General features: G+C 46.3%; 1 protein-coding gene across 10 annotated transcripts in view; it reads left to right on the plus strand.

The window, feature by feature from the left end:
- The window catches only part of ppp1r13ba (protein phosphatase 1, regulatory subunit 13Ba), a 49737-nt gene that overhangs the window by 18544 nt on the left and 15228 nt on the right, over positions 1–15965 (plus strand). For 4 of the 10 annotated variants that reach the window (XM_062522146.1, XM_062522147.1, XM_062522148.1 and 1 more), the window contains exons 6-7: positions 11212–11313; positions 14999–15173. In XM_062522146.1, coding sequence (XP_062378130.1) covers positions 11212–11313; positions 14999–15173 — 277 coding nt within the window. Of the gene's footprint in view, positions 1–6068; positions 6649–11211; positions 11314–13473; positions 13733–14519; positions 14541–14998; positions 15174–15965 lie in introns of those variants that run through there. The other 6 variants (XM_062522150.1, XM_062522145.1, XM_062522151.1 and 3 more) reach the window with 5 other exon arrangements.

A 15965-nucleotide genomic window follows, 5' to 3' on the forward strand; every position in this document is an offset into this window, starting at 1 on the left:
CACACACACACACACACACACACACACACACACACACACACACACACACACACACACACAACACTCATTCACAGACATACACACATACTGCACCAGAGAGCTGTGTGCCAAGTTCTTTTCAAAGGGTGTCTTGATTTCCAACGTCATACTGCAGAGTGGGTGTAAACTGTGAATGTGTGTGTGTGAGTGTCTCTGTGAATGTGTCTGTGAGTTTATGTCTGTGAGTGTGTCTGTGTGTGTGTCTATGAGTGTGTGTGTGTGTGTGTGTGTGTGTGTGTGTGTGTGTGTGTGTGTGTGTGTGTGTTTAGGCTTCTCGATTTGTACACGTGTGTGTGTAAGTGGAGTTTTTGGTGTATTTGTGTCTTGTAAGTCAGTGGCACTCTCCTCCTCTGTTTTGGCTGAGTGTGTGTGTGTGTTTGTTGTTTGTGGTTCACTAGCGGGGGGATTACACGCAGGCTTAGTGACAAGAGTGATTACAGGCCACCCTGAGTTGTGAAAGGAGGACAGTCTTGACCACGCCTGTGTCCAGATCTTGATCACAGGGAGTAGTGATTTATCTTGGGCGTTTTGGGCTAGTTGCATCTGTCTGGTTTTAGTCTTTACATCCTATTTATGTCCTTTTGTCTGGGCCTTTGACATGCTGAAAATAAGTATGTGTTTGTTGCCTTTTGCCACAATCTGTTTGTTGAAGAACGTATCGATGGGTATCGACTTACCTCAATGTTGTTGAAACTGGTCTGGTAACTGTATGAGAATGTATTAACTGCATAGTTTACTATTCACTACAACTAAACTAAACTATAACATAACAAAAACATACAAGACTGACTGAAATACAGACTTGTTTATGCTGCAAGTGATATATTGTATTTATCAGTTGTATTTGTTTCCATTTCATCCCCTTTGTTGCACCTTCGCTCCGTAAAAGGCAATGCTATCACTTGCCGCTGCTATTTTAAGGGTACGCATATCAAATCTATCAGGGGTGACCTTAACTTTTCCTCCAATCCCATACCAGTATAGCTGGGATGTTTCAGCTCCATGCGGGATTATTCCCGCGTCATGACATAACTCTCCCTAAGAGGATTCATGGTGTTGTTCTCCTGGTCTAGCACTGGTCAGACACTGAGCCCCACTGCATACTTACCCAGTCTGGGCTTCTCTCCTTGGCAGACACTCCAGCGTCCTCCACGCCACATAGCTGTTAGCTTTATCTCTGGGCCGCTGATACTGGGTGGTATTCATAGCTTTTGATTTAGCTCCAACATTTTTATAATGCTCTTCGTGTGGGCTCACACCTAAAAGCTATTTAAGACCCCCTCACACACTCCTCGTAAACACAACACTCTCCTGAGGTCTCTATAATTCAACCCAACTCCCAGGTAGCCACCTCTGGACATACTGCGCCCAAGAGGGTATGTGCAATAGCATTTACAAACCTCTACTGGAAGATTGTTGTTTGATTGATGTTCAACTACTTGTTATACTTTGCTGGCTTGATTTTGAATTGGCTTGATTAGTTTGGAATTGGTTTGAATTGTTTTGTTGTTTCTGAACAACAACAAGGTCATAGGTTCAAGGGAGCACTTTACAGCAATGTATGTTTGCACTTAACTGTAAACAACTTATATATAAAAGTGTCAATTTAATGGATGAATTAAGATGTTTGACTGCTTCAAGCACACATTTATACTCCAAGGTAAAGCTGTGACTTGTGCAACTGTGCCTGACACATTCCTCATTCAAGTGTGTTTATTCAGTGTGACTGATCTCGGCGATTAGTGTGATTCCGTTGTGACTACAATGTTTACTCAGACTTCAAAGACATCATAGGAAATATGACCTATTTTATTTCTATTTTGAAATCACTACATGAGGTCCTGACGAACGACTGAAGCGTGCCGTTGAGAGTTTTGAGAGGGAGCTTTAGATTTGAAAGTATTAGTGTCGCTCGCCGGGCCAAGATTGAGTTCTCCATGTAAGTAGTGTGTGTGTGTGTGTGTGTGTGTGTGTGTGTGTGCGTGTGTGTGTGTGTGTGTGTGTGTGTCTGTGTGTGAGTAGTGTGTGTGGTGTGTGTGGTGTGGCGTGTCGTGATACAGTACCGCATGAAGCCTCTGGACCCTCCTGTTGTCACTCACAGCTGTCTTTCCCAGAGTTCAAAAAGAGGACAAGGCGTTGGAGAAAGGAAGGGTGAAACACCTCTCTCTCTCTCTCTCCCTTTCTCTCTCTCCCTCTCTCGCTCTGCTCTCACTCTGTCTTCCTCCCACTCCTTTTCTGTCTCTCGCCATCTTTCCGGAGCGCCCTCATTCTCCTCTGGCAGAGAAATATTGCCCCACTCCATCACCCCCTCACATCTCATCCCTTGTCTCTTTCTCCCACTGTCCCTCCCTCCATCCATCCCTCTCTCCCTCCCTCCCTCCCTCTCTCCCTCCCTCCTTCACTCTGTCACCCTCTCATAACTTTCCTCTCACTTGTCATTCGTCTTGTTTTGGAGCGCCATGGCGATCCGTCCCTTTTTTGCGACTTCTTTCTCAGCGGTCCATCCGTCGTTCCTCGTATCCCTGCACTGTCAGGGGACTTGCACAGGGATCAAATCCTTGGAAAAGTAGCAAGACCCACGAGGACTGCTGGGCCTACTTCAGCCGTTGCTGGGGCCTGAGCAGGCGGGGGTGGAATTCCTCCACGGCACTCTACACCTCTGAATATGGCAATCGAGCCAACAGGTGGTGGTGTGACTAGTCATGGCTTACGATGGCTTTACCGTCCGTCCGTCGGCCATATTTTTTAAACTTCCCGTCATCCAGGAATGATTAACCACACCCTTGAAAGAAATCCGAGCGTGCACCTGTTCCCAGATGTTTTTACTTCCTTCACTAGGGAGTGTCTCACGCTCTTATTTTGAACTCATCTGGAACCTTTTAAAAATATCCTCCCACTATTTGCTACGAGTGTGGTCCAACAACAGGAGCTTGGGAGTAAACACCTGCAATGCTACATTATTACTTTGGCATGGGAGCTCATGTTTTTGGTACAGTGTGTTTGTCTGCCGATCTGTAAGCAGGATAACTAAAGAAACTACCAGGCCAGAATTTTTTATGAAACTTGCTGGAAAAGTGTGCCAAATAAGAACCCAATGAAATGTTGATGTGGATCTGACTCACTAGACCCCACACATTTAGTTTCACTTCCTCTGGGCTTTCTGAAGGCCCTTCTAGTTGTTATTATGTAGATGATCTGAAAACACAATTATGTTATATTTGGCAAATGTGGGCCAATTTTAACAAGCACAATGAATTGTATGTTTTCATGGCTCATGAAGCTGATTGTTTTTCCTTATCATCTCATCTTTAAATGGCTTGACTCTTGATGAACTTGTGATCATTTTTCAAAACGACTTCACCTCACACATAGAGGTCACATGGGGTCAAAAGGCTTTGCTCAGTCTTCCAATTTCGTAAGAGCGTGTTTTTCTTCTCCAACTCCCAATCATTCTCGCTTGTGACAGGAGTCTTCGCCATTATAATGATTACAGTGCTTCAGTGCAATCTCCCATAGCCATCCTATACCTCAGAGCATGTCTTGATGCTCTTATGGATGTGAATCCGGGCTGCACAGAGGCTCAGACACCACCACAAAGGTGTCTTGCTCCAGATGTACCACCAAATACTGGGAGTTCGTGTCTGTGTTATTTTATCTCCTCACAGCGATGATCCCACCTCATGACAGCCACAGTTGTCAATGCCCTTTCAACGTTAGCCGACGTCTGTTGGCGTGTCCTTAGTCATAAGACATAGCTCATGCTTATACTCGATGACACATACCAACCCCCACCCCTCCTTCCATCACACACACACACACACACCACTCCTATCTGTCTGGCCGAGGGCTTGGAGGAATTATGCCCTCTCCAAACACATCTGTCACTGCGCCGAGCGGCCGTCCAGACCTCTCTTAGCAGAGTTAGGGGACGCCTTATCGAGCTGTTTACACAACTGCGAGCATTTAGGCCGGCCAAGCAGCTGGGTCCGGGAGTGGGCCCTGAAACGCGTCGGCGGGGTCGGAGGCCGTGTTGTTGTGGAACGTGATGGAGAGTATCGACCCGCCTATTTTTACAAATGGGAGCGGTGGTGGTGTTGCACGTTTGGACGCGGAGGAGGAGGAGGTGGAGGACGAGGAGGATGAGGAAGAGTGCTTTGGGGCTTGTGCGCTAATCGTCATGTGTGACACGACGGCGCTAGCATTCCCGCCAGCCCTCGCAATTCTGTCTCTCACCTCGCTCCCCTCCTCCCTGGACCGCGGCCGGGCGTTCTCCTGACGACCTCGCTCGGTGTTTTGACGCGAGAGCTGCCGGCCTCTTGCTTTCTCTCGTTGGGCCTCCTCCGCCTCGGTGCATTCCAGCGAGTATTAGCTTAATGGGGGCAGAGCTATTATGTTACGTTTAGCACCCTCTGAAGGAGGAACACTTTGTGTTGTGCGTGTCCTCGCAAATTCAGAGACCGAAGTGATTGTTAAAGCTAAATCAGATTGTATTAGAAACTTTATATGCGCATAAAAAGCATAGCAAGCATTTTATTTACATTTGAATAAAACCACAGACCACCAGAAAAAAAAGACCAGGAAACCCAATACGCGGTATTGGGCCTCTCATTTGGGTGGCTTAAAGTGAATTAATACCATATGATCTTGATCATATCACATGCCTTGGCCTACATACTAGGCTGTACAGTAAGGTAAAGGGCACTGGATTCATTTATATCCCATCTGTGTGCGTGTGTGTGTGTGTGTGTGGGTGTGGGTGGGTGTGTGGGTGGGTGTGTGGGTGTGTGTGTATGTGTGTGTGTGTGTGTCTTTTTGTGTTTGTGTGTGCGCGCGCGCACGCACACTTTAAACTGGTAACTCAAGAGCTCCTAGTACCCTGAGAGGCTTATGCTTTCCGAATAATCAACATTAAGGGGGAAATAATGAGGCCTCTAATGAGAGAGAGGACTCTCAAGGTTAGGTCATATCCATTGGACCACACACCTTGCCTTAAATAGTAGACACAAGGTCATCTGGTCTTCCTTTTAAGGTATAGTGCCACTGGGCCATAACATAGGCCTGTACCATTCAAAGAAGCTTAGCTATTGTGCGGATCACGTAGTGAGGACAGCAGTCTTTTCCTGAAGAGAGAAATAACAGATTAAAGAATTCCTGAACATGCAGCGGTGGACAGTTGGTGTCTCTGGGCTATCTGACTGGATAAGTCGAGGATGACTAATTGTAGTCAGGGGACTAAGTCTGTGATGTCAGCCATGAATTTCCCTTACAAGCAGAGACATCACATGGCAGTAATGATTGAGTGGACAGTCGAGTGGACCTCCTCACAAGTACTAAGCACGTAAACTGACTAAAAATGATCAGGCCTTTCTGTTTGTTTTAGCTGACTAAAAGGGCGTGGGCATAGGTCACTGTACTAAGTGATTTTAGTGCCCATAGCTTCAGTATGATGACTGTGATATGAAAGTTAACCATACAACATGGAGACCGAATGTCAAATGTTTTTGGAGGTTTTAATATTTAGTCGAAGAGAGCATTCCAAGTGTGCTGTCAATCAATATTTAGTGTCAGTGGCTCTCCACTTCCAGTTGAGAGGAAAATCGATTTGTTTCATTTAAAGAGACAGGCTCGTTAATCGACTACTATATGTTCTGTGTGAGGTTTACGGAGCCTCTCAGCCTGGTAGAAATATGCAACGCCAAGCATTCCTGTATTCTTGGTCTTAGCTCACCTTCCATGTTGTAGCGTGAAAATATTGTAGTTTTGCCTTAGTGTAGCCGACTACATTACCTGGAAACTAGTCCCTCAATCGCGTTTCACATATTCGTGAATGAAAAATGGAAAAAGCGTAAACTGTGACTGTGAGCAACCCCTGCGTCTGTGGTGTCCGCTGTTGGCTACCTGTCCGTGGGACAGCTGTGGCGCAGCGCTGACGGGCCGACAGAGAGACACCGGGGTGGGAGGGGATGTGCTGCAGTCCTGCTCCAACACTGGCAGTGAGGGAGGGAGGGAGAGAGAGAGAGAGAGAACGAGTGGGGTTGAAGAACTGCTGGCACGTCAAAATTCAGACAAAACCACTCAGGGGAAAAAGAACTTACGCAGTTGCGAAGTTACACACCGACATGCAGGATTCACGATAAGGTCCCATGATGAAGGATACATGTTTGTGTAGGCGCAAATCGCTTCTTTCGCGAGTCAATTGGGCTACAGGGGTGCTTCTTAAACCTTCGATTTAGCATAGTTTCAGAATAATTTAATCGAAAATGTCAACAAACGGCCCTCATAAATTGGACATGACTGAATTGTCGCTGTTAAAGTCGGCTATATCCTTTCGTTGTTCGTAAGCTTCTTGCGGGACTCGGAGGAATAACAAACTGCGGTCTGCAAACTACAGCAGGACGGACAATCCCATTGGGTAGCGAGCGTGAAAGTGCTTAAGCCATTCGCTTATAAACGCATTATGGCGATGTTTTCTGAGTGAGACAGGCGAATTTGTTTTTGGGGAAAAAAATGGAATGGAACCATGTCGAGGCTGTGCAGGAATTCACAGCTGAAGGACAATGCAGCAAAATTAAAGTCCGCTCATGCAGAATCACCTGGGATTCACACCAGGTAACCCAGACCTTCTAAACAAAATTACATACAGTACTCTCCTGAATTCAGCATGCTGCCGTATTGCAGGCTGCTGCTACTGCATGGCACGTTGAGTCTACAATATATTCATGCATGGCTGTGTCTGCAAAATAAAAAACATTTAACTTGATTGACGACTACAGATTAAATGGCAAAAGACAAGTCAAGGATATGTAAATGTCAGTGTTACAGTGACGTTAACCATAGGTGTTACCTTAACAGTAAGCAGTTTAATAGGCTATGAGTTTAACAGGTGGATCTGATAAGCTCATTATGCATGGAGATATTTTGCACTCTCATCATCTGTTGTGTCACAGATTTTAGGAGAATTTGTGTATGAGTGAGAGAATGTTTGAGAGAGAGAGAGAGAGAGAGAGAGACAGAGAGAGAGAGCCAGAGTGTGTGTGTGTGTGTGTGTGTGTGTGTGTGTGTGTGTGTGTGTGTGTGTGTGTGTGTGTGTGTGTGTGTGTGTGTGTGTGTGTGTGTGTGTGTGTGTGTGTGCGTGCGTGCGTGCGTGTGTGTGTGTGCATGTGTGTTGGGTGGCACATCTGCATCTGTGTCTGTATCTATGCTGCCTGGCTCATCCTGTGGTTGGTCGCCTACTCTAGATGTCTGCATAAGGTGCAGCTCCATCTCTAGAGAGCTTCATTATGGGTTTCTGTTTGTTCATCTGGCCCTGTCAATGTGTTGCCATTTTGTCTCGTTTGTCTATAAAGATTTGTCTATATGTAGTCTATGCGTTTTAAGTGAGTACACACCTTGCAGATTTGTCAGAACGCCTCTTTAAGTGTGTGCAAACAAGATGGAATCCCAGTTAAGTCCAGAAACAGCCACAGTGAAAAGCATGCTGAAAGCACCACGTAAGCACATGTATGATGGACTGTCATGGTTGGACTGTCCCTACGCCTGAACAATTTTACGTTTCTCCATTTTAGTGTTGCTTTAGTTGCACAAATGAACTTGACCCTGACCATCGATGATATGGCATTGGAGAATTGTGCCATTTATTTTTTATTAATAAATATTATCTCCTACCTACCAACCCATGTCCCCTCCCCCCACACACACGCCTCACACACACACACACACACACAAAAACGGCTGGGCAGTTGGGCACTTTTTCATCGTTGATCTGGAATAACTTTGGGACACCCTCCAATTGACTGAGTAATCTGAGTAAGGAAGCAAATGTGGATTATGAGGAAATGTGATTTTTTTTCCCGGCCATATAAGAAGCCTGAAACAATCAGAATGGTTGATGAGATGGAAATAGAATTAGCTGCAGGCAGCGAGAAACCCAATGTTCCACACCACCACCCAAGTGTGAGTGTGTGTGTGTGTGTGTAAGGGGTGTGTGTGTTTGTGTGCGAAGGGTAGGTGTGTGTGTGTGTGTGTGTGTGTGTGTGTGTGTGTGTGTGTGTGTGTGTGTGTGTGTGTGTGTGTGTGTGTGTGTGTGTGTGTGTGTGTGTGTGTGTGTGTGTGTGTGTGTGTGTGTGTGTGTAGGTGTGTGGTCATAGAGGAGTGAGGGAGGAGAATGCAAGTAAAATATTCAGAAATATAAACCTTGTGAGAATAGGCCCTCTCTTACTCTAACTGGGGTTTCTTAAATTCCAGAGATAACAATGACAATGGGAAAGCCTCACTTGATTATTAACTTATGAAATGATATCTGCTCATCATAAACCATGTCCTCACCACAGACACACACACACACACACATAGACTAACACACACACTTATGTACGCTTGTCTGTCTCCTTGCAGATAAACTGTAGTGAGAAGGACATACAGTACTGTAGACTGTGCCAAAAAAAAAAAGAGAAAAAAGAAAAAAAAGAAAATTGAGATAGAGAAACCCGGCGTCCAGGAAAAATAAGACAAGAGTGAAAGAGACCTCAGTGTGTGCGGTGCGGTTGGTCCGTGTCTTATCTGTCACGGTGGTCTGCAGTGGCAGCCGATGGCTCATACTGCGCAGCTGAATGAGACTCTCTCAGCTCACTCAGTCAACTCGCCCCCCCCCCCGTCCCCCGTCCCCCCTCCCCCACCCCGCCACCAAAATGAGTCACCAGGTGTTCTCCTCCTCTGCACTTAGCACAACCCCCCCAGGACTGACCCCCTTTCCCCCGCTGCTGCAGGACCCCCTCTGGAAGACTTCCTGTTTTCCCTTAAGAAGGCCCACGCTGCCACTGGTCACTTGCTGACCCCCTGGAAAGCAAAGAAAGAATAAAAGAAAGAAAGAAAGAGAGGGAGAGAAAGGGACGGAAGGGAGGATGAGGTTATAGATTTCTTTTTTTTTCTGAAGGAGTCAAGACTGACGACAGAAATAGAAAGAGACTATTATGGGATGAGTCAGGGCCTTGAGGGGCACAAGGTTCAGGTTTACTTTCCAGCAGAGGTGTTCTCTGAAACCAGGTCAGGCCTCCGGGTGGGGTGGGGAGACTTCTACTCTCCTCTCCTCTCCTCTCCTCTCCTCTCCTCTCCTCTCCTCTCCTCTCCTCTCCTCTCCTCTCCTCTCCTCTCCTCTCTTCTCTTCTCTTCTCCTCTCCTCTCCTCTCTTCTCCTCTCCTCTCCTCTCCTCTCCTCTCCTCTCTTCTCTTCTCTTCTCTTCTCCTCTCCTCTCTTCTCCTCTCCGTGTGAAGCTGGGTAGAGTTCCAGTGCGTGCTGATCCACAAGAAGACCAGGGATTTAGCTACGCTCTGGGAATCTTTTTCACACAGAGAGAAAGAGAGAGAAAATGTGTGTGTCTTGAAATGTGTGTGTGTGGGAGTGAATGTGTTTTGTAGTGTGAATAGGGGTGTGTGTGTGTGTGTGTGTGTGTGTGTGTGTGTGTGCGTGCGTGTGAATGTCTGTATTTATGGTATGAATGAGTGTGCGTGTGTGTGTGTGTGTGTGTGTGTGCATGTGTGCACGTTTGTGAGCATGACATCAAGTGATCATTCGGAATCCCCAGCACCAGATGAGTGAGTGGAGTGAGTGTAACGTAACGGGTGTGTGGCGTGATGTGAGTGTGTGAGCGGACACAATGACAGGACGTGGTCCGGTGGCGGCCATCCTGTTGGCCACTCCAGGCATTTCCTGCCACTCTGGCGATGACTGGCAATGTCTGACCCTTCCGCTATAGCGCACTCTAAACAAGCGTGCAACTGTTTTTTGTTAGCGTTGTTGTTGACAGCTATGGACAGTTAGGGATGTTTTTGTTCAAATTCTGAACTCTGTGTAAACACCCCCAGTGAACTCAGTCGGTTTGCATTGACCAGGTCTTGTTTCTGCTGTATTCTAGTGTGTGGCAGATACAACAGAGTCAGTCACGTTTATGAAAGATCCTTCTCTGGAGCGTGGTGGCACTCTATTGGTTTCTTGTTAATGCTCATCTACAGGATGGCTTAGCCTAGTTTATGAAGGATGCTTTATGCTTAATGACTTTTTCATTGGATCCTCTCAAACTGCGGTCCTCTAACAAGATTTAGCAGCGGGGGGAAGATTTAGTTTGCCTGGGTAGTTATATTTATGCTGTATTTAAATGTGTGTGTGTGTGTGTGTGTGTGTGTGTGTGTGTGTGTGTCTGTGTGTGTGTGTTTGTGTGTGTATTAGTGTGTTTGAGCACGTGTGTGTGTTTGTGTGCACATGTGTGTGTGTGTGTGTGTGTGTGTGTGTGTGTGTGTGTGTGTGTGTGTCTGTGTGTCTGTGTGTTTGTGCACGCATGTGTGTGTGTGTGTGTGTGTGTGTGTGTGTGTGTGTGTGTGTTAGGGTGGGGTTGGAAGATGGGAGAGAGAGTAAAACGAAACAGGAAAAGTGAAAGACAAACCTTTGCTGTTTACGTACGTGCCTCTGCCCTGCATGTGGGCCCAGTCATTGCCTCTCCCTCACAGTTCCCCAGCACGACTCTTCACCCAGTGGGTGTATTACCCAGTGTAGTTATGGCTCGCTGAGGAAAGGCCTCCTGTGGCTATTGCGTCTGATCATCGGGATAGCTCTGTTCCTGACATGACAGGCGCGGTGGTTTGCCCATGTATTATTAATATGTTTCATTATTTATGGCACGGTGTCTGCCGTGTTCCCCCCTAAGTGGGCCTGTCGTCAGATGACAGGTGTGTGTCTGTAGGAGGCGTATCCGTGCTATGATCTGTATATTTTATATATATGTGTGTGAGTGTGTGTGTGTGTGTGTGTGTGTGTGTGAGGATGGGATTGTATGTATTTTGTCCCAGAAAGCACAAGTGTGGGAGTATTCCAAGGAGGTGGTGAAAAGATATAATGCAACAAATTGTGTGTGTGTGTGTGTGTGTGTGTGTTTGTGTTTGTGTGTAAGTGTGGTTGAGTCTACAGTAGTTGATGTGTGTTTGCATTTGTGTCTGTGTGGTTGAGTCTTACTGATGTGTGTGACAATGTGTGTGTGTATGTGTAGTTGAGCACAACGGATGTGTGTGTTAATGTGTGTGCGTGTGTGCTTGTGTGTGTGTTTGAATGTGTGTGCGTACAGTATATGTGGTTGAGTCTAACTGATATCTAACTTAATGTGTGTGCGTGTGTGTGTGTGTGCAGGTGGGGAACCCTCGTGTGGAGCTGACACTGTCGGAGCTGCAGGAGATGGCATCGCGGCAGCAGCAGCAGATCGAGGCCCAGCAACAGATGCTTGTCGCCAAGGTAACCCTGACTTATTCATTTCTGGCGCATTTCTTAGTCTGTTTTTTTCCTCAGATCATCCGCTGCATAGGCCACTTGCATGCAGTGGCAGTGCGGGGGCAGTGGTAGCGTGGTGGTTAAGGAGCCGGACTAGCATGCAGTAGCCTGGAAAGTCATGGGTTCAGTACCACTGCTTCCACTGTTGTGCCCTTGAGCAAGGCACTTAGCCCCTAATTGCTTTGGGGACAATGACGCTGTAATTGAATTTACATATTTAAGAATGGAATATTGTTACGATAAAATGCGTTGTCCGCTGTTGTGGAAATTCGTCTTTGGATGAAAGAGTCTGCTGAATTAATAAATGTACGTAAATGCAAGTGCATGCTTTCTGATAAAAGAAGGGTCACTAATGTCAGGATGCTCAATGTAGCATACCGCGAAAATGTGATGATACAGCTTGATCATGTTTGCATCATAACTCATTCACTTAGTATGGGCAGATCTAGAAATGTAAACCAGTCTGGGTTGCATTGTTTCTATATATGGTATGAATGAGTGTGTGTGTGTGTGTGTGTGTGTGTGCAGAAAGCATATTGAAGTCTCAAACACTTCATTGTTTAGGCCATTGGAGCTTTGTTTGTTGTTGAGTGTATTTGCCAGCAAAGCCATTTTGTGCTGGATGCTCTCCAGGCCTGCTTAATAAATCACCCTTACATGTCATATCGACCATGGCCACAACTACTCAGCTTGCAGGGCTCCTATGGTTAGATTGTGTGTGTGTGTGTGTGTGTGTGTGTGTGTGTGTGTGTGTGTGTGTGTGTGTGTTTTAAGGGGCCTGTACCACGTGTGTGTGTGGAGCCATGGACATGTGACACATGTAAACATAGGAACGTGCCTGCTTGAACTTGGAAGGACAAAGCCAGTGTGTCGATCCCCGTCATGTGTTAGCTAATGGAATTCACTACATATTCCTAGAGGCATTCAGAATTGATACATGTCAGCTCACATGTTTGTACAGTGTGTGTGTGTGTGTGTGTGTGTGTGTGTGTGTGTGTGTGTGTGTGTGTGTGTGTGTGTGTTTGTGAGTGCTCAGGGGCAGATGAATACAGCGTGCTGACCTTTCATCACATTGATGTGCAGAGCTCAGGAGACTGTGACCGTTTCGCCACATTTGTGTGGTCAGAGGTGACGAGATGGCTCTAACGCAGAGCTACAGTACGCTCACCCCAGGGTCCTTCACTAGGTCAAGGGTCACACACTTCGGTGCTGATTCACATCAGTGTTCCCCATACTCGGCCCTCAGAAATCCTATTTCCACCAGGCTATGATAATGAATGAGACCATTTGGAATTAAGTTCATGGTTGAACGGTCAACATAGTTGACAAGATTGATAATGATATGAGTCATTACTCATGATCTAACAGTTGTGTTACACAGTAATAAAAATATATCAGCAGAAGGTGATGGTAAAGAATTTGTAATAAGTTCAATAAGAAAAGTTGGCGTCTTTGTACTGGCCTACACGGGTTTCAGTAGTGACATTTTTTCTTTCATTTCTTGCATAATGCCGGAACCTAAATTACCTTTTTTTTCTGTCTAGCAAATGCTATTTGTAGCTGAAACAACCCATTGAGACTTCAAAAAGCCTAACCTTTAATTGTTCCGGCTCGAACTAGCCATGTATGTTTCCACAGAAAAGTCCTATTGGGCTCCTCTACAAGAACAATAACTTCCAGGAACAACTATTGTTCATCTGCATTGTCACCAGCAGACACGCTGTTCAGATCTTTGTGTGACTCTTTATCACGTGAGAACCAGTTCAGCCTTAAGTTCACCGTGTTATGGTTCACGTCGACGACAACAAACATAGACTAGCACTCCCTGGATGACGCTAGCTTACGGGGTGACAGTTTATTCAGCTTAAGGTTCAGTGTGTGATAGTTGATAGTCGTGTTGGAGTACAAACACAGCAGCGTGGAGAACGATGTGGTGCCAGGGACATGGAGCTCTTTTCCGAAGAACAACAGGAAGTGATCCGACGGACACAGGAAATGAGATCAGCAGTGGGCTGCAGCTGGTAGGAAAGGGGTGGTCATGGAGGCCAGTACGTGAGGGGGTGTGTGTATGTGTGTGTGTGTGTGTGTGTTTCTATGTGTGTGTGTGTGTGTGTGTGTGTGTGTTTCAGTGTGTGTGTCTCTGTGTGTGTGGTCTGTGAGTGGGAACAGAATCATAGGAGGATGAGAGGGTGGAGCAGAGGTGCCTGTCTCTATGTTGAAACTCCAACTACTCATTTTCCCGGGAAATCTAGCTGGAATCCAGTGGAATTATGAGAACAGCTGGTGCAGTGGGTTGTGTCATTTTGCTGTCAGTTTCTCCTTCTACTTCTTCATTTATAAATCAACGTGGACTGCGTCTGTACGAAAGTTGATCTCTTGTAAGGTAATCCTGAATTGATAATGTATTGTTCATCACCACAACATTTTACATGAGATCAGTTTGGTTTGGAGAATAGTTTCTTTTTGTCGTTATCTATGTATGAGTTCCGCAGTATTCAGTGATATTTATGTTTATGTATGATGTATGATTGTGTCAGAATGTGTGCGGCGCATTGTCGAGTTAGCTTGCAGTAAAGGCGTTTTGTTCTTTGACTTTAACACAGCATTCTGATGAGTTAGCACTTTGTGTCTCACTCTCTCTCTCTCTTTCTCTCTCTCTCCCTGTCTCTCTCTCACTCACTCTCACTGTCTCTCTCTGTCTCTCTCTCTCTCTCTCTCTCTCTCTCTCTCTCTCTGTCCCTCTCTGTCCGTCAGGCCCGGCTTTGTGTTTGCTCGTTCTGGACCTGGTCAGAACAGTCGAGTCAGCACATGCGTGTGCAGCAGTGTGTCCTCCTGTCTTTCTGTCTTTCATTCTTTGGGGTCGTTTTCATCAAAGCCCCCGGTCACTTTGAGCCCCGTGGTCGATTTCCACTCCGTATGCACAGTTATTTGGGCTGTAATGAGGATGCTACTTGTCTCCAGTTGCCAAGTTGCAATGTCAGGTGTGGGTGATAGTGTTGGTTGCGCTCCAAGCACACTAATGTTTTGTAGTCAAATGCAAAATGGTATGGGCCAGTTGATTACGTCTCTCTTACATTATGTCTTTTGGTCTGTCGGTCCATTTTCTCTTTCTCTCTCTTTATCTTTTTATTCTACCTTCCCTTTGCCCCCGATCCTGTATTCTTTCATAGCTTTCCACTGTTCGTTCTGAGGTGTGTGGTGTGTTTTGCCTCGTTTTGTGTGTGTGTGTGTGTGTGTGTGTGTGTGTGAACTTTGTTTATGTGTGTGCATATGTTCCCAGTGCATGGTCATAAGAGTGCCTCCACACCTCGCATGAGCCTGCCTTGTGATCGTTTTCTCCCTTGCCATCTGTAATTTACTGTTTCCCCCTCCTCTCTATCCCTCCCTGCTCTCCTCTCCTCTTTTCTCCTCTCTAATGCTATTTGCATCCCCCTCTCTCTCTCTCTCTCTTTCTCTCTCTTCTGTCTCTCATCCACCCATCCCCCTCCTCCTCCTTTTCCATTCCCTCTCTTTCCTCTTCATCATTTTCTCTCCTCTCTACCTTAATCTGCTTTCCACCCCACCTCTCTCTCCTCTATCACTCTCTCTCTCTGCCTCTCTCTTCTCTCTGCATCCCTCCCTTCCCCCCCTCCCTCCCCCCCGTGTGCAGGAGCAGCGTCTGCGTTATCTGAAGCAGCAGGACGGCAGGCCGGGCCAGTCGGTGCCCGAGGCGGAGAAGCTGCAGCGTCTGAAGGAGCGTGTGGACAGCCAGGAGGCCAAGCTCAAGAAGGTCCGCGCCATGAGAGGACAGGTGGACTACAGCAAGGTCATCAATGGAAACCTGTGTATGTACACTACACTACACTACACAACACTACGCTACGCTATACACTACACTACACTACGCTACGCTACACTACACTACACTACACTACACTACACTACACTACACTAGACTACGCTACACTACACTACGTTACACTACACTACACTACACTATGCTACGCTACACTACACTACGCTACACTACACTACACTACGCTACACTACACTACGCTACACTACACTACGCTACGCTTACCACACTGCAGCAAGGGCTCTTACATTTAAGCACCTTCTCAGGACAGTCTCATGTAACAGAGGTCGTCTATCTCCTCTCTCGATCACTGCGTTGTGTTTTTAATTGACTGCAAAATTGCACCGAATATGCAGGGAAAAGTGGGGAAATTCAGAGAAGCATAACCAACCCTGCTACACTCACACATCACATACAGTAATGCCTCATATCAACATACAGTATTGTATACAGTGTGCCTGTGTGTGTCTAGACGTAGACAACAGAATGGTTAGCTTCATCTGTGTATAAATCAGATTTGTTCAGATAAAAAAATAATCCCTACAGCTGCATTACAACAGACATTCCTCTGCGAGGCAGAGCAGAAGATTTAACCACAAACAAGATATTGTGTTCCCAAGAGCAGCAGTTTGGCTTGGCTTAAGTTATGCTTGTACTTTTTTCTGGGGGACTTTTTGGGAAGCCTATCCTCCTCTATCCGCCTGCGCATGTGTGTGTGTGTGTGGCTATATCGGTGTGTTTTGACGCCCACGCGCAGCTGTTTTTGTGAAGTCACTGCCGT

The sequence above is a fragment of the Sardina pilchardus genome, chromosome 20, assembly GCF_963854185.1.
Source record: "Sardina pilchardus chromosome 20, fSarPil1.1, whole genome shotgun sequence".
Taxonomy (NCBI): domain Eukaryota; kingdom Metazoa; phylum Chordata; class Actinopteri; order Clupeiformes; family Clupeidae; genus Sardina; species Sardina pilchardus.